The sequence below is a fragment of the Salarias fasciatus genome, chromosome 20, assembly GCF_902148845.1.
Source record: "Salarias fasciatus chromosome 20, fSalaFa1.1, whole genome shotgun sequence".
NCBI lineage: Eukaryota > Metazoa > Chordata > Actinopteri > Blenniiformes > Blenniidae > Salarias > Salarias fasciatus.
The window spans coordinates 24,029,340-24,047,784 of NC_043764.1; the positions used below are offsets into that span (position 1 = coordinate 24,029,340).

General features: G+C 46.1%; 1 protein-coding gene across 3 annotated transcripts in view; it reads right to left on the reverse strand.

Annotated features, from left to right (window-relative positions):
* rarga (retinoic acid receptor gamma a) overlaps nucleotides 1–18,445 on the reverse strand; it is a 42,231-nt gene that overhangs the window by 23,292 nt on the left and 494 nt on the right. For 2 of the 3 annotated variants that reach the window (XM_030119395.1, XM_030119397.1), the window contains exon 2: nucleotides 5,396–5,757. In XM_030119395.1, the coding sequence (XP_029975255.1) occupies nucleotides 5,396–5,564 (169 nt within the window). In that variant the 5' untranslated portion in view covers nucleotides 5,565–5,757. Of the gene's footprint in view, nucleotides 1–5,395; nucleotides 5,758–12,832; nucleotides 12,969–18,445 lie in introns of those variants that run through there. The other variant, XM_030119396.1, reaches the window with a different exon arrangement.

The following is an 18,445-nucleotide window of genomic DNA, read 5'->3' on the forward strand; positions in this document are numbered from 1 at the left end:
TTTCACAAAAACTCCTTCACTGGGTGCTTAAAGTGTCAGGAAAAAAAAAAAATTACAGTGGGTCTTTCTGTCCATTTTCCCTCCTTGGCTATTGAATCATGGCCAGTGCTGGTTCAAAAATAAAAAGTGCAATGTGAGGGAATTGATTTCCAAAAAGGTTTGGAGTCCCTCAGTGGGCTGTCATCTTGAGGCCAGCGGTCGCCAGGGGAGATGAAAGCAGGGACGTCAACCGATGCAGAGCTGTTTATTAAAGCAGAGGAGGCTCCGGTCTCACTGATAGATCAAGGACGCAGCCAAACAGCGCTGCACAAGCTGTCATCGCACACAGGCGCACACAAATGGTCCAGTCCTAGCATTGCTAATTTGCTATGTAGATCATTGTCACTGGAGCAGAGATGCCAGCGAGCAGATGGCTCAATAAGAGCACTTTTTTTTTTTTTTTCTGATGAACTATTCAGATCATTAAACACCAGGGTCGAAGCTAAACAGTGCTGTCAGGTTTTAGGGTGAAAAGTGGATGCTCCATTTTTTTTTTATGTAGCACCATTTTTCAAGACTGTTCCTGAATGTGAACAACATGCATTCACAGCCAGTGTGTGCAGAGGAAACCTTTCAAATCTTTTCATTGCAATAAAAATCTCTATGAACCACTTCTTTTTTTGTGTGTGTGGTTTTACATGCCTGGTACAGTAACCCCGTGACTTTAAAACCACTGCAGCAGGACTGCCAATGATTTATTTAAGTTTTTAATCTGGCTGTAAGAGTGTAACAACATTATTAAGATACGAGGAAAACGATCCGTCTTATCTTATCTTCCCATAGTAAAATGATTATTGATAAGCAACTGGTGGAGGATAAACCCTCCTTCACGGCACTGATAACTTCCCCTTTCAAGGTTTAAAGGGATTATCTTCTAAATGCTGTTATCCTTTCAGTAATAAATAATTCTCAGAGATCCGTAGACACTCGCAGTGAAACACATCTTGTTAAATAACGAGTAAACATCTGTAGGACTTTGAATAGCTTCAATTGAATAGTTTTTCACTGTCAGTCTTCTCGCTTTCCGACTCGACAATAAATCTCGGGAAGATCACAAAATGCCACTCGGACTGACAGAGGTCAGAGATGAATTGACTTTGCACCAAAGAGCAAACAATAAAGTGAAGCCTCAGGTGTTTCAAAAGGCCTTTCACAGTTTCAAAATGAGAGCTGGCATCAACCGGTCGCGAGGAACACACAAGAAGAGTAGAGAGTTGTGTCTTGTGTGTGGAGGTGAAGCTTGTGCCTGATGAGATGTGAAGGACACCAGGGCGAAGCGTATTGTTTTGATATCCATACATAGATCACTTTCTCCTTCATCTCCCTCCCCTCCCTCAGATGTACAGCATACCCACATAAGGACACACACACGCGCAGCCAGCTAAATCCAAACTTACGCCGTCTGTGACGCACCGCCCTGCCCACCTCCATCAAGGCCGGGCTGAAACCCAGCACTTCAAACCATATGAAAATAAATAAAATGGTACAATGTGCTGTTTGTGCTCCGCTTCGCCTCCAGTGGTGGAGGCTCCGCTCCGCTTGTCGACATCCTTCCCCGCTGTCCCTCTCCTCCATTTAAAGGTTCTCTCTGTTCCTCTCGTACCACATTTCCCACCAAAATGGCTCCTTTACGCAACTCCCCGAGCTCCCTAAGCCAACATGACCTTCTCGTGTGTGTGCGTGTGATTTTAAGAATGCAATGGGTGTTTTTAATTATGTCACTCTGCATGAGGATATTTATTTCTGCTGGAACATTTGGGTTCATTTCACAGCCCGTCTGAGCGAGTTGGTCGTGTGCAAATATGTATGAGCTTCGGCACACACACGCACACGCACACACACACCAATCCAGTATGATAATGTTGAGTGTGTAGGGCACACAGATCCAAGCTGACACTCACTTTACATAAAGAGTTATTCACTTTATCTCCACTGGAGGTGCAGCCGGGCCACTCTGAGAAACTTCTACACAGGTTTCAACACGTTGCTCGCGCTGTTCTGCTAATACGATGATTTTAATCACATCTTTCCCCGGCACAGGTCAGACATCCATCGCTGACCCTCTGATTAGTGCCCTGCGCACATCAGTCAGTGAAATCCTCCAAATTATGGCATGAATGGAAAGTTTGAGCCCAGCTGAAGACTTCAGCTTTAGACCAGGCCATGTGGGCTGAAGGAAATGACCTACTAGCTTCTCAAAACATCCCTGTGGCTCACTTTGGGGCCAGGGCTCTGGCCCTGATCGGTGAAAGCTTAGAGAGGTGTTTCAGGGCTCAGTGATGATGTTATCACATAGTAAGTGGCCTTAATGGACTTCCAACTGTTTGTTTGAAGAGTTCCCATAATGACAGGGATAAACTGATAACAGCCTCCCTACACACAGCGCAGAGAGCCATCAGACCCTCTCATGGATGAACAAACGCCTTTGAGCTTTCATTCAGATATGAGCTGCGAGGACACGAGTCTGGTATTCTCACACGGTCACTTGACTGAAAAAGTCGCTTCCATGACTTATGCAATAAACGCGAGGAAAAGTCTGCGTCTCTCGCATGCGCAAGCACAGCGGGCTCGGCCCATCCTGCTCTTCCCCTGCCCTCGTCTCTTCCCACCTCCGTGCAAAACAGGTATTTCCAAAGACACTCTGGTGCCAAAACACAGTGCCGCCACGGGAGGTGCTCCGACAGGTCGGCACGGCGAGCACGCCCAGCACAGGTAGGTGTCACCTGGGCTACCTTTTCTCACAACAATCACACACAAGAGCTCTGAAGCTGCGAGCGAGTGAGTAATGCAAAGCAACTGACTGCACACACACACACACACACACACACAAATATCCACAGTGCTGCTCCCTTTATGTGGAAGGTATTTTCTCAGTCTGGCCTACAGACAGGCCTGACAACAATGAGCAGGACTGTTAAGCCAACTCCTGGAAAAGACGAAGACAAAAAAAAAAGAAGAAAAAAAAAAAGAGAGAGAGCGAGAGAGAAACATGGCCTGGGGAATGTCCAAACCAAAGCCTTTTGTCTTCCTCGCTAACATTTAAGAGAGAAGGGAATGAGACTGCTGTCAGCAAAATGACTTGTAACATTCCTAGTCAAGGGATACACCAATAGGATGTTTTAAAAGCTGATAAAAACGGCCAGAGTTTTCCACTGAATGGACAAAATTTACACTGATACTGATTGCTGTGCTTTTGTGTAAACTTGAAGGCAAACAGAGCACAGTAGAGGTTTAAAGTGTTACAATTACTCCGTTTATTTATTAGTCGGCTGAAAGATGAACAATTGATATGTAACCCCACATGTTCCGAACGAACTGATTATTCACTACTTACTAATGAAAAATGCAGTTGGCTGGCTCTGGGTTTCACATACAGGGGGAAAAGTTAAAATATTATGACATGAATGTTTGGGGTTTGCACAAATACGAAGGCAATGACAGATTATTACTCACTCCTTCCAATGGCTCATTTAAAAACAATTTCATACAGAAAAATTAACATAAAAACAGAGCTGGTTTGAAACTGCTAATATAGAGGAACTTTACAATGTCAATCTTGATAAATGAAGCTGAGTTGAGGCAAATTGTCACTATGATCTCGACTTAATCTTTGACCCCAGCCTTGTTTAAGCCCTGACAGAGAGCTTATGCCAAATAACTGCGGTCCTTAACCCTTGTGAATGATACTAATGCCAGCGTGGATGTGTCAGTGCAGGCAGTCATGTATGAAGCCGCGCTCGCTGCATGCGGCCGCCTGCGTCTGTTTGCGCCGTTTGATACTTGTTATTGTTTTAACTCATGCCAGCGTAGAAACCAAAAAGAATGCATCAGTCAGTGCGGTGAGATTTCTTCCTGTGTGAGGGGTATGCTTCTAGCTTTCAGATGAAAGAAATGCTGTGTGTGAGAGAGAGAGGGAGAGAGAGAGAGAGAGAGAGAGAGAGAGGGAACAGATTCTCTTATGGTGTGTTTGCCTGTGTGTTTTTCTTGCAGGGTGTGTTCTTGGATTCCACCACACCAGGACATTACCCCCAGGTGCTCTCTCTCTCTCTCTTTTTCTCTCTGCCTCGCTCTCTCTCTCTCTCTCTCTCTCTCTCTCTCTGCCTTGCGCTCTCTCTCTCTCTCTCTCGCTCGCTCTCTCTCTGAAAATACCTTGAGGATTAGGTGGGCAGCAGTGGTGAGAAGGAAGGAGGGGGGGTGAGGTAGTGATTGACGGCTGAAAGGCTGGAGAGGTGCTCAGGCATGCTGTGGTGGGGGACTGCACACACAGGGCAGGGGGGCTCTCGGGCTCTGCACTCAGCTGTTGCCACCCACACCCATTATTACCCCTCCACCACCTGCCACCCTTTAACACTGCACCCATATCGCATTACAAATAACTCCCACTTACCTTTACCTTATGTATTTACTTCAACAAAAGCCTTCCTCTTGTATCTGTTTGTTTCTCCTCAAAATCCTCATCAGCAGTTTGCTTCATGCAAAGTTGTTCTCTGACCTAGAATCCTGCTGTTGATTACCGGTTTTGAAACAAACAGGTGTTTTGAACAATGAGCAAAGTATGTCGGCAGCGTGTGTCTAATCTTGCTAGTTTTTGCATGACAGAAAAACACTCTGGATTGCCAACAATCTCCTCTTTGTGCTCTGTGCTCCATACATCACCCGGTGTTAGTGCTTCAGAATACAACAGTGCCCCCTGTGGTCGAGCCTAAAGCTACAAGTCTGGGATTAAAGGAGCATGCTGTTGTGATTTGGGTCCTGAACTCTGCTCGTTTTGCCTTCTACAAATAAGTGATTGTGGTGGAATAAGTGTCCAAACGGCAATAACGCAGACTTTAAAATATTATTGCTGAGGACTCATCGCCATACACTGAAAAAATGTTGTTTTGTCTCTAATCACAGACTTGTGGGTTGTCTGCTTCACAAAAGGTCTGCGAGAGGCAGACAGACACACACAGAAGTACACACACATATACACACTAGAGGAGGCAGAACCAGAGCTTGTGGTTACAACCTCACCATCTACAAGCATGAAGTATATAAAGAAACCACACGAGCAGTGTAATCATTGTATTGATTCCTCATGGTTAATTTGGGGGATTTTTTTTTTTTCCTGTTATACCCCTCCACTCATTTTATATCACAAACAGACCTTAAAAGTTTTCCATTTCCACCAAATTACATATAATGAAGTGTAATTTAAATAGCTGTAGTTTCCTCTTTCCAGTGCACGTTCAAATTGTTTAATGTGACTTGACTAAAATGAAGCTAATGGCCACATGTGCAGTCCAAACTGAAATGGAAAACGACACATCAGAGAGAGAGGGCAAGTCAAACGTGCACGATAATGAAAACGACTTACAGAGAGCAGCCATCTCCTTGGGCAGGTCGGCCCCGAACCGCCCAAACAGGCTGCTGTTGGCCAGCAGGTCGAAGGGGGAGTGGCTTCGCATGGAGTTGAAGGGGAACGGGTAAACAGCAGGTGGAAAGCCGGTCATGTGACCCACCTGCTGCTCCCTGTTGGTAGCCATCACGACGGAGCACCCCCGGGGTCCGTTGCAGGCCGACGGGCGAAAGTGAAGGCTCGGGAAAGTCCTCACCAAAGCTGAAAAGTCAATCCTCTGGAAGATTTCTTAAAACTCAGGGACGTATGAGCGACAGCAGGGCCTCTGGTTAATGGAGGGGAGTCGGACGCCACTTTGGCAGAGTCATCCAGTCACTTTCCTGAGGGAGAAAAAGAGAAAGAGACTTGTCTTACTAACACATTTGCCACATGAAAAGCGACTATAAATGCTTCCTGATTGGCTTCACATGATGATACAATCAGTGGTTTATGTTTGGATGCTGTTTAGATTCCACAGATACAGTTCACCTCGTATCAACTCTGAATTCTGGGACAAGGAATAGTTTTTTCTACAGTAATAATGTAAGAAGGATGTGTAAACTTCATACCAACAGGTATGAGAGAATGGGAAGGAAAGAGGAAGCTAAAGCAGGAGGAGGACGGCGTGAACCATAACAGATAAAGACAAGAGAGAAAAAAAAAAGAATGACTGAGCTGTAAGAGGAAAAGCCAGAAAAACTGGGACTGGGCGAGGGGAAAAGAAAATATGAAAGAAGTTTGGAAAAAGTTATAAGAGGGGATAGGCAAGAGAGAGAGGGAGAGACAGTGAGGGAGGAGAAAAAAGGAGAAAGTGAGTGAGACAGAGAGAGAGAGAGAGAGAGAGAGAGAGAGAGAGAGAGAGAAAGAGAGAGAGAGAGAGAGAGCTCTTGTTCCTGCAGTTTTGAAGAGCTTCCAGACTTCCACAGTGATTCCAGGCTATGCCATATGATTTAAATCACCAGAACTCTACTATAAAGAGCTCCTCTGTTCCTGCTGCCAGCCTAGCACAGCAGCCTGCCTCTTTGCCTCTTTCCCCTAGGACCAGAGGCCCAGACACGGGGTCCAGAGCATGAAGAAGGGAGGGGACGGGGGGGGGGGGGGGGGGGGGGGGGGGGGGGGGGTTGACGGGTAGGGAAAATGAGATCCACTGATTGCTAACTGCTGCTGTCACTTCCAACTATCTTCTCTTGAGGTCAGGCTCCCATCCCACAGAGTCATTTTGGCTCGAACCTCCTGCAGCCCTCCGTTGCTTTGACTCCACACAGGAGGCAGAAACAAGTCCGGCTCACGCGTGGACAAGGCTGGCTCACGGTCGACTCTTGATACAAGGAAGGGAAATAATAATTACGTAAAAGATAAGGCTTTTCAATCCTCTTTTTTTTTTTTTTTTTTTTTTTACTACTTTTCTTCCCTAAAGTGATTTCAAGAGTGGGTGGTGTGATCATCTTGTTTTTTAAATGTGGCTTTGAAAAAGAGCAGAGCCAAGGAATTTGGAACTGCTGTGGCTTGTGAATTTGGGAGAAAAGACAGGGAAAAAATCTTGGTAATGAATTCGGTATAAACAAAGAAATGAGGAGAGGGAAAAAAAAAAAGATCTAAGGCTGAACTGGTGAACTGCTGAACTGAGCGAAAAAGCATAGAGAACAGTGACGGGGTCTGGGCACTTGGGGGCACCAAGGGGTGGCGCCAGGCCCGAAAAAAGAGGGCGCACTTTCCAAGATGCACACATGCACCACACACTCTGAAACACATACACATGCAATCAAGCACTCAAAAAGTCCACACGACACATGTGTGAGAGCGCACACACGCACACACACACGTACACACACACGCACACACACCTCAGCCCATGCCTTTTTCCAGGGCTCTGGCTCCCTCCCCACCTCTCTTTCTGGCTCTTTCTCTTTCAACAGAGCCAGTTAATTACACCCTACTGCTGCAGGCAGCTTCAAACCACCACTAATTTAGAGTTCCATTACAGTAAACTGTTCCACATGTGCATCCAGGGCCCAGGCAGGCTCGGGTGGCCACGTTTCAGGAAGGAGCAGCCGCCGATAGGCACCCACCCCCATCCTGCCAACACAACCACACTGCCATCGTTCTCGTTCTTACTCCCTGCATTTCTTACGTCTTTACCTTTTCCAGTCACCAGAAATTACTTTGAACCCCCAACACACCACCCCCCCCTCCAAAAAAAAGTCAGACCCACCCAACATCTCTTACAATCACGTCTCTTATATCCAATATTCTCCCCCACTTCCCCCGCCCGCTCCCCATCTATATCCTTCTGCTGCTTATACAACTTGTACCATGACCCTGTGCAGCGGTTCCACTCTGTGGCTAACGCACAAAAACATCACTAAAGATTTCACAGTGGGCCTAATGGGAGAAGAGGTAGAGACTGGAAAAACAAAACTGCCAGCAACACGCAGCCTCATAATGTGTGTGTGTGTGTGTGTGTGTGTGTGTGTGTGTGTGTTATGAGCATGAACTTGGCCGGCGTTTGGACCGTTTGGATTTCTGCTTCAAGAACTCAAACCAGGCCCCATAAAGGCAGCAGCACAATGCGCCTGCGAGTGCCGGGAGTGAGGGGGATATGAGAAAAAGGGAACCATGTGAGAAAGAGAAGAATGACAGCAGAGAGTACAAATATACATATGTGACTTTTATATTCCCACAACAGGAAAAAACATCATGTTAATCCAAAAGGAAAAAAAGGAAAACGTTTCGGATCGTGACATCTTTGAGAGGTGAAATCTGCTGCGGGGCGGTCTGTAGATTCAATTGAACTGAAGGAGCAAGTAGAGGCTCGGAGACACAGCCTTTTAAAATAGAACCCAGTAACTTTACTCTCCCTAAACACAATAATGAATTAATAAAAGAGTTGGCGCCAGTGTTTTTTAATGAGTCACATCAGCCCAGCAGCTTTTTACAGAGCCATTTATGTTTTATGTTGGGTCCTGTGGTAGGCTCACTTCGCCAGCCCGTCTGGGGCTATAAGGGGATAAGGGGAATTTGGAGTGACCTCATCCCCTGTTAGCCAGGGCCAAATGGGCATGGAGGGCCTCCCTACTTCCCCTGAGCCTGGGGGGCACACAGGAGGCAGCGGGCGGCCAGGCAGGCGAGGAGCACCAGGGCCAGCGATGGGTGGGTTCACGGCTGCTGCAGGGACTTTCCATCATTGCCTAAGAGGTGTACTGTAGCAGTTTAAATTTACTTTGGTTGTTTCTGTAAACAGTGGAGTGTCAGAACGTGCAGTAGTCCATCATGTTGAAGCAGACTCATTGGTTACACTTAAGATAATCCGTTGATTTCTATCAGGACAGGAGCCGCGCAGCGAATGAAACCAACTCAATCAAGCTGGCAATTTGGAGGCAGCGCTACAAGACGAGGCACGCTCGAGAGAGAGGGGGAGAAAGAGAGAGAGCCTCCTGTTTGCTGAGGTGGAGCTTCAGCAGGAAGACGGAACACAACAAAACAAAAATTAAGCAAGAATTAAAAACGACAGAAAAACAGAGAGAGAAAAAAACAGTTCCCACAGATTGAGTGTCTGTCAAACAAAGGGTATCAAATCCTCTGTGAGCAACACAACAATTGTGCCTTAACCGTTGTGACAGAGTCGGGACCCTCAGGCAGTAAGAACTGCAGTCAAACATAACAAATAAATCACGGCATCTCAGGAAGCGCTGCGCCACACAACCAAGAAAGGCAGTTGGTTTTTCAGTCAGCACAAGAAAAGCACAAGAAAACCACGGGTGATTACTCGGCGTATATGAGCAGGATTCTGGGTGCCAGGGCTTCGCCGGTTTGTTTACTGGTGGACGTTTCTTATTCCAGTAAGGGCGAGCACAAAGGGACATCTGTATACTGAGGTATCATCTTGTGTTTTTGCTAAGGTTTGCCCTTTACAGTCACATTTCCACACACTCTCTGCAGAGAGTACTTTGTGTTTGGCTTTTCTGAGCAAGAGTGAGCTCACAAGATTTGTTGGGAAGCAATTCCAAACCTTTACTAGAAAGCCTGAATTGTAAGATCACAACCTCAAGATAAATGATCTGTGCCATGTATCCTGGCAGGGGGAGAAAAAAAAAAAAAAAGCTTGGCAGAATTAGTCCCGTTGCTCTTTTTTTCCACCGCTGACTTGTCCACTCCGGCTCAGTTTTTCGACAGGATATTAAGAATGTCTTCCAGGACCCCGTCTCCCCATCGTCAACATTGCAGAGTGATTTATGTTCACTAACTTTGCAAAGGAAACGACTTGGGGGAGAGTAGGACATGTTAAGTTTTGGTCTGTAGATAAAATCACACCTCCACAGCAGTTAAAAAAGATTTCACAACCCATGATGCCGCTGCTGAGTTGACAGACTGGCTTTTCCAACTGCTCGAACATTTAGTGTCATCACTGCTGACTAATATGTCCACAAAGCACCATCAGAAGCTTAACCGCCAAATTAAAATGCTCATATTGAGGCAGGCTCATAAGTGCATTACTGGATAAAGTGTTTGGCGTCAGTATTATTTTGGCTCAGGAGCTCATATTCTCTTTTATCTGATTCAAAGCTGACAGCTTCCAGTCTTTCAACAAGTGGCAGGCTAATGGCTTTAAGAAAGACAGGGTGACAGACGGTTCAGTGTTTCCAAACAAACCTGCATTCCATTACCTGAAACTTGTTTGACATCTGCTCGCTCCTGGCATCGCACAAACACATATTTGCTTGCAGCAACAATGCAAAAAAGCACCTCTGTGTAATCGTTTGTCACTTAAAGTAGTATCGTTTTTCAGGAGTGCCGCTGAGGAGTGTCGGTGCGCTGACCTTTTTAAATCCATCATTAAAATTATTAAACGCTTAATTCAAATTCTTCTTTGGTTCTTTGTCTTCTTCTTCTTTTTTTCCCTTAATTTCATGTAACAAGCCGTGTTGACTTGCAGCAGTGCAGAAAGCTATGGAAAGAGTGAGTGAAGACATAAAACACTTGGTGACATGGTGAAGTCATCCTGACAGCTTGCTGTTTCCATGATGTGCTGGAGCTCTTTGGAGGGATCAACATGGAGGCTTTCAGCAACTGCACGAGGAAAACAAGAAAACACGCCACCATGGAAAAAGGCAAATACAGATGAAGGCTTACAAACAGAGGCAGAGCGAGCCAGGAACTAAAGCAAGAGCAGAAACTTCAAGTCAGCAGCTGAGTGAACTTGAACGTTGGCACTTCCAATAAGTCTCACAAGGGAATCACTGAAGGAAAAGCGGCTGCGAACCCACCACCAAGGTGTTTCCCTTCTTTACCTCGGAGAGAAAACCTCCCTTTCTCTGCATGAAGCGCAGCATAATGGATGGATTTCACCGCCGCCGCCTTTAGCCGCAGGAGTTAAAGCAACACTACGAACATAAGCAGGCCCAAACACACACACACTCAGGCCCAGCATGCAAAACAACACACTCTCACACAGGTTTAACTGTGTGCCAAAAGATCTTTTAATGAGGGCTTGGAAACAGGCTGGAGGTATAAATCCTCACGATCAGAATGGCACACCTGTAAAAATAGACATAGGAAATGGTGTGCAGATAGTTTCCTTGTTAATTATAGAGTGGTAGCAGGGAGCCCCCTGATTCCCCTAAAACCACCTGTCTAACCCCTCCCTGCCACTCGGCCTTAATTGCAATAGAAATTCCAGAAAGAGACAGGTATCAACAACTCCCTGATGTGCAGCTCGGAGTCATGCCACAAAGGAGGGCTGCTGGAGGATTTTGCAATGCGGGAGTTTTCATTGGTCAACTGTTGTTTTAGTGGCGCCCACAAAACTGCAGGTTTATCTCCACGTGCATAAACGCCGACACTGTTAAACGCTGATGGATTTACGACAGGAACAATCGAAACAACTCGAGTGGGAGCACTCATCATCATTAATATAAGAAGTGTTCATAAAGTCTCTGTGACCTCCTTCATGACCGCTCGACCATATCAGACGTGCCTACATTTGAGGCACGTTGAACTCGGAGGATAATGCTAATCACACGGCTGCCACGACGTGAGAGAAGTGAGCGCTTTTACGACCAAACATAAAACATTTCACCAAGTCACGACACTTATTCGTAGTGACAAATAGCACCATATATGAACGCTCATTTAAGAATTTGGAAGTGATTTGTAGCTTGCTGTGCAGATATTTTTTACAAAAATGGGAGATTGTTTTTGAAGTCAATAAAATCAAACACAGCTTCAGATAAAGTGATGAGATTTACTCACACTAGAGTTAATGATGAATCAGAAACCGGCACTGGACAGGCCATGAGTGTGTATTTTGAAGGTAAATCTGCTGTGAATCTCCACTTCTTTTATTCCAGATGTCATGACTCTGTGTCAAAACCCAGAGACCAGACGACAACAGAGGGCAACACATATCGCCGGCCCTGGAGCAGGCATCCCTCGCTGGGCCGTGTGGGTGTTTTTTGCAATCCACTTCAATCAGAAAGTCCCTCACACTTACGTCAAGTCCACCGGGGGAAATAAGCTGTGGACAGCAGGTGCAGAGCCAAGCAGTCGAGCTGGAGGCGACCACTACCGGAGCTCGAACCAAAACACGCTCTGACATCAGGTGCCTGATCTTTATCAGCGGTGCATTCACACATGCTTTAAGATGCCATGAAGCACATGGCAGTAACAAGTGGAGCCTGTTAACCAAGCACAAATACCAGCCTCAAAAACACAAGCTGTTAGCGATGAGGGTGAATAAACCTTCGGGTAAACTATGATCAGAATTGCCGACACACCTCGCTCCACTGTTTAAAACACAGGAAACAATGCATCTCTTTTCCATGGGTGTAAAAGAAAAACAAAAAACAAAACAAAACAAAAAAAAAAAAAAAACAGGTCAAGGACGAGTGAGCTCCCCGGTGAATATGCATTCATACACTTCAAACACATGCAAGCGTGTACACGCAAACACACACGCACGCACACACGCTAATAATAAAGGGCTCCACAGGCGCTGGGTAACACTTGAAACACTCACTAATAAGCACATATGTGCACAGAGGCACACGCACACACACATACACACACATGGCCCAGTATATTTTCACATAAACTCAGTGTCACTCAACCATTTAAAAAGGACAAGGAAACATCCAAAAATGCTGCACACAAATAAACACGTGTGTTTGTGCGCTTTAGTGTTTATGTATGAGAATGTGGCTGGATTCAGGAACGCAGTGATTAATAGTCTCAAAGCCTCCTGCTCAAGTGTCCTGCACACTCAGTCTCTGTCTTCAATTAAAAGCGTCGACCCATTCCAAAGAAATGCACTCTCTTTTTTTTCCTCTCAGTTTACGGACGGTGAGAGACGAAGAGGAAAACAAACTTTGATGAAAGTTACTGATTCCTAGTTTCTTTGTTAAGTATGCAGTTACTCACGGGCTCTCACGTTGATCATGCGGACGAACAGATGAAGTACTTGACAAAATGGTGTGATGAACGGAGCCAGCCAATGAGAAGAAGAAAAGATGTGTGCACGTTCAACAGAGTCCTTCTAACAGCGGAGTCAGAGTGGCAGTGAGCCTCCCTCTCTCCCTCTCTCGCTCCCCCTCTCGCACTTTCCTCCTCCTCCTCCTCCTCCTCCTCCTCCTCCTCCTCACTCGCAGTCGCTACCTCTTAAAATCACTCCTTCACTCCCCAAACACAGGCACACACTCACTCTGTCACTCACTACGAAATAATTACACACTGATTCATAAAGCCTTCCTTTGTCACGTGACCCCGACACTTCAAATATACAGCATTTTTTATTTTTTTCACAGGCCACAAAATGCCCAGAGGGAAGAAAAAGGCTGAGAGATCTAAAGTTCCTGTTTTTAATTCTCTCTCTCTTTTCTCTTCTTCTCCTCTTTGTCTCAAGTGAATTATTTGTTTTTTCTACATCAACTTTTTGACTGAAAACTTAGGCTTGCCTACAAACTGTTGGTGCGTGTCGAATGACGGCGTCTCGTCGAGATCTGAGCTCGCTCGTGTTTCATCAATATACTCAGTGAGCCCAGTTTATTAGGAGATGGTGTTTTAGTATCCTGAGCAACACGGATCATCCATTTTGTATTGTTTTGATTGAACACAGACACTGTTTAAATAGCAAGACAGTAGGTTTATTCTTCCAGGAACTTTCATGTTGTTGCAGCGGCTCATTTATCCCTGGTGTGATCAATTTGTGGCCGGATCATAAAGGACTTTTGTCATGGCGGCGCACGGAGCACAGGCACTCAGCGCAGGTGTCCCATTCAAATAACTCATAACTGTGCTGAGTGCTTTGTTTTATTGCTTATAACAACTCTGTGACAGTATTCCCAAAGCAGTGATAATAAATTAAACTTAGTATTACCAGTGCTAATGCTCCAGTGTTTAACATTAAAGACTGAGGAGACGTTGGAAACGTATTTAAGGAAAACTTATGTGGTCTAGATTACATCACTCAAGTAGCTTTTAATGAATTGGAGCACAACTATTTATCTAAAAATGACCATTTATGCAGCTTCCAGGTTCAATATGTCCAAAACAATCTGTCTGAGCCTGTGTTTGTTGAAGAGTGTCCTTCCTGAAAGCCCACTCTCTTCTCTTCAGCCAGCTTCCAGGAGGCTTTTCTTCCAACGGCCCCGAACCTGCCGACATGCTGTGTGAAACGCGTGTAATTTGACACCAGACTCTTCATCTTATCAGCGGCAGTTGTGCCTGCACTTGATGACCATGTAAGAAAATCTCTGAGAAGTGAACATCAGCTTGTGCAAACCACAGCAGTTTAAACTTTAAGCACATATTGTGTATAAAGTATCTACATTTTTCTGCATTTGAGACTGGACTGAAACTCTGACAGTCTCAGCAACACCTTTTGTGATTCACAAAAACAGCAAACATCTTGACAGAAAATAAGGCGTTCACAACATTTTAAGTCAAGATTGAGTTTTGGGGGAAAAAAATGCAGTAATTCAGTTTCCACACCGAAAGCAGTAGTGGCACATGAGCTTGGAGGAAGTCCTGCGTGAGATGGCAGCGCCGTGCAGCAGTGACAGATTTGGGTGTGCCCCTGAATGTGCCCCCTCTCTCCATATGAGATCACATGTTTCAGATCTGTGTTTATGTGTTTGTGGTTCAGGGTGTGTGCCCTGTTTTTCTGAATGTAATGTTTCTCAAGTTGTTTTGGTTTTGAGGAGCACCTCAAAACCTCAGAACTGGGAGGAGAAGGCACACCTTAACCGGTCCCTCGGCAGGCACTTGTACCTCCACACATCACTCTCTATGGAAAAAAAACACACACAGACAAACACACACACTGTACTTACAGTCAGTCTGAATGGACGCGTGCTTCCTTTCTACTAAAATAAGCAACATTTAGTGTTAACCATGCAAATGCAGCAAGGATCTTCAGAAAAACCAACTTATGCATGCACTACTTATTCTGAAACTTCCACTGAAACGATGCCCTTCGGCCTTATTGGCCATGCATCACTTCATGTTTTTCCGAACCTCACATTTCTTAAGCTGAATTGCAAATGATGCCCCCTCTGTTTGCCTTCCCGGCTACCTGTACGTTTAAGGCTGGGTGCCTATTTTGTTTGTAATCCCAGCAACCGGCCTAATACAGAGATAGATCTTATCCTCAAATACACTGACCCCAATATGTCTCCAGGATAAAGTCAAGCCTTACTAATAAGAAAAAAAACCTCTCAGCCTTGCTCTCGTTATTCCTGTATGCTTCCGATCTTTACAGCCACATATGGCCTACAGAAGCCCGGTCAACTGTTTTTTCTGACATTTTTGATGCGGACATGCCAGCACATAATCAGGGTGAGCGAACGGATAAGCAGTGAGAGGCGCTGTTGCCTTTTTGCAGAAACCTTATATTCAGGAAGCACAGATCTAAACCATACAGCAAAAAGCCCCTCAGCTGATCCTTATCTTGTTTACGTTTGATTTATGTGTTGCTTATGAGGCCACTAAGGCTAATAGAAATCCCTTAACTGTGTACATAGCAGTACTAAATCAGCAGTTGTGTAACGTGAAACAAGGAGGTAAATACAGCCAGAGGATGCCTTGAAAGCTAACGCCTGTCACGAGAGTGACGAGAAGCGTACAGTGTGAACTTTATGTCTGTGTGAAGCCGTCACGGACGCCGAGACCATGCGTTTGTGTCAGAATGTGCAGCCAAGTGCACGTAAAGAGCCGTGTGTGTGTCAGTGCACAGGGCACGCGGCGGACCTTATTAAATTATGACGGCGAGCAGGGGGTACGTTTCAACCCCGCGCACGTCCGCAGATGCATTATGTGCGCTTGTGCCTGTGCGCGCGGGCGAGTGTGTGGAGGCAGTAGCAGCGAGGAGGTCAGAGGTTACTAGTGTTTGTGTTTCAGTGTCAGTGAAGTGTGCTCCAGGCAGAGATTTATGATCATTGTGTCTGGGAGGCTGCAGAGTAGGGGATAATGAAGACAGATCAGGGCGCTATCTCTCTCTCTGGGCACCACTGGAAACATGGCCTATGGCCCCCGCCGTTCTCGTATCATTAACTCCAGCCTGTGACATCATAACGCGCCGCTCTGACATCAATCCTGACACGCCGCGCTCTGACGAAGAGTCAAACGCGGGGAGGCCATTCCTCACAGGAAGTCATCCAGCAAACACAGGCATTGTTCTGCGGCACAGCTTTGCAGCTTCTCCGGGTGTGTTTATGAAGATATGAAATATTCATGGAAACATCGTACTCGGTCGTGTGTTTCCACTTTAGATTCAACGTATTTGCATTCACGGACCAGTGGAGGAGAGGCCCGGGGCTCTCTGGCAGAGGAAGAGGAGCAAAGGCGGGGAGGAAGGAAAGAAAAGGGGGGGATGACTGGGGGTGCAAGAGATGAGGAAGTGAGGTTAGAGGGGTTGAAGGGAGATGAAGAGAGCGGAGGGAGGGTGAGAGAGGGGGTTCAGAGCAAGGGGGAGGGAATGTGGGAGAAAGAGGTGTGAAATCGAAAGAAGGGGTGAGATGGAGAGAGGGATGGACGGGTGGTGGGGGTGGTGGTGGGGGTGGTGGGGGGGTGCCTGTGGCGGCAGGTTTCAATCAGTAACAAGATGCCTATAATGAGATCACTATTTCCCCGCATTCAGATTGAAGTCATGAGAAGTTCGGTGCAGCGACGACACACGGAGACGACGCGAGAAGAACACACACCCCACTCAGGAGTCATTTTCACTCACAAGCACATTTAAGCGCACACACACACACACACACACACACACACACACACACACACACACACACACACACACACACACACACACACACACACACACACACACACACACACACACACACACACACACACACACAAACAAACATACACTCGCTTGCACTTTCTTGGTTAGAGACTTATACACACATCCTGTGAAATGAAGGAGCTCATTCATCCCGCCTGGCAACGTGCGCTCATTTAGAGTCCAACCGCCTTGAAGTAAAAACATACACAAGAGGAATACTACTCACAGGAAAATGAGTTACTCAGGGCCAAAAGAGAAATGTATGTGTTCGGGACCGAAGGGCATATACCCATATGTACTCCGCTAACGAAAACAAACGAGCACAAAGCTTGGAACAGAGAAAAAACAGAGCCATGGGCTGTTTTACTGCAGACGAAACGGAGGGGAGAAGAGAAGGGGAGAAAAAGGAAAACAAAAGGTGTGTGTGAGAGAGTGTGCTTCTTTTCGGGGTGCATGCAGAGGTTGTCCACACAGCTACCAGCGTGTGTGCCAGCGCACGAGCTCGCCGCCTATTCCCCAACATGTGTGTCCAATGAAAGGTGAACGGCTCTCCTGTCTATACTTTCCTCAAAAATCAGCCATGATGTCACCATGAACCCATCTTGAACCCACCTCTGTCAAAAAGCATTACTCCAGCCCTCCCTCTCCCCGACTCGTTTTCTGTTCCACCTCTCCCTCCTTCACGCTCCACTCCTGCCTCTCAAATTCTGCACTGAGCTCCCATTCTTTTTCATATTTCCGTATTTTTCAACATTTCCCCTCACCAGTCCATGTCTTTTATCCCTCGCGCAGTCCACCCTCTCTCTCTCGCTCTCTCTCTCTCTCTCCTGGCAAGCATGAACCTAATTGAATCACCAAAATGCACAGTTGTTGGCCAAAAATGCCAGGATGTTCTGATTATCATAAACTTTGTTTAAGCTGTGGTTTCAAAAAAAAGAAAAAAAAAAGTGCTGGGAGTGCATGAAGGACAGCCAGAAAATAAAGGCAAGAAAAAAAAAAAGAGCGATGGGGGAGAATGCAAATGAAAGAGGGGAGAGGGAAAGAGAGAACAGTGGGGAAGAGAAGGGTGGTGGGGGCAGCGAGAAGGCAGCCAGAGAGCCACATATGGAAGTGATTCTGTAATTACTGCAAATCTGTGAGCTCAAAAGGAAAGGTCTTCTTTTCCATGCCTCCTTCCCTGCACATAAAACTGCCCTTGTGAGAAAGCTGGGCATTAAATACTGCAGAGGGAAAGTGAAAAAACAAAGTTTTCTTTTTGCTTTTGCATTTTGGTATGTGGGTTTTGGAGGGGAAGGTTTATAGATAATATAGAAAATATGTTTGAGATGTTGAGTTCAAATGCAGGTCTATTTTTTTTTTTCTATTTTTCTGCCCACACTGGAGTCGGGGGGGTGGGGGTGGTCACTCCTCATCAGGAGTTTAATTCCACCCTGACCACTCCAGGAAGAAGCTCTGCCCTCCACGCTCATTTGCTTTACCTTCATCAACTTGTCGCGGACGCTGATCTTAAACCGAGCTCGAGTTTCTGTGGAACAAACTTAAATCTCTCATCAGCCACACATCTCGCTGGCATCACTCACATAAAGCTTACATTCAGTAAGGGTGTGTGTGCGTGCGTGTGTGTGTGTGTGTGTGTGTGTGTGTGTGTGTGTGCGTGTGTGTGTGTGTGAGTGTGCGAGGGGGCGGTGAGGTGGCTGACATACCGACGGAAAGACGCACAGACAGACAGCCAGTGATGAAGAGTGTGT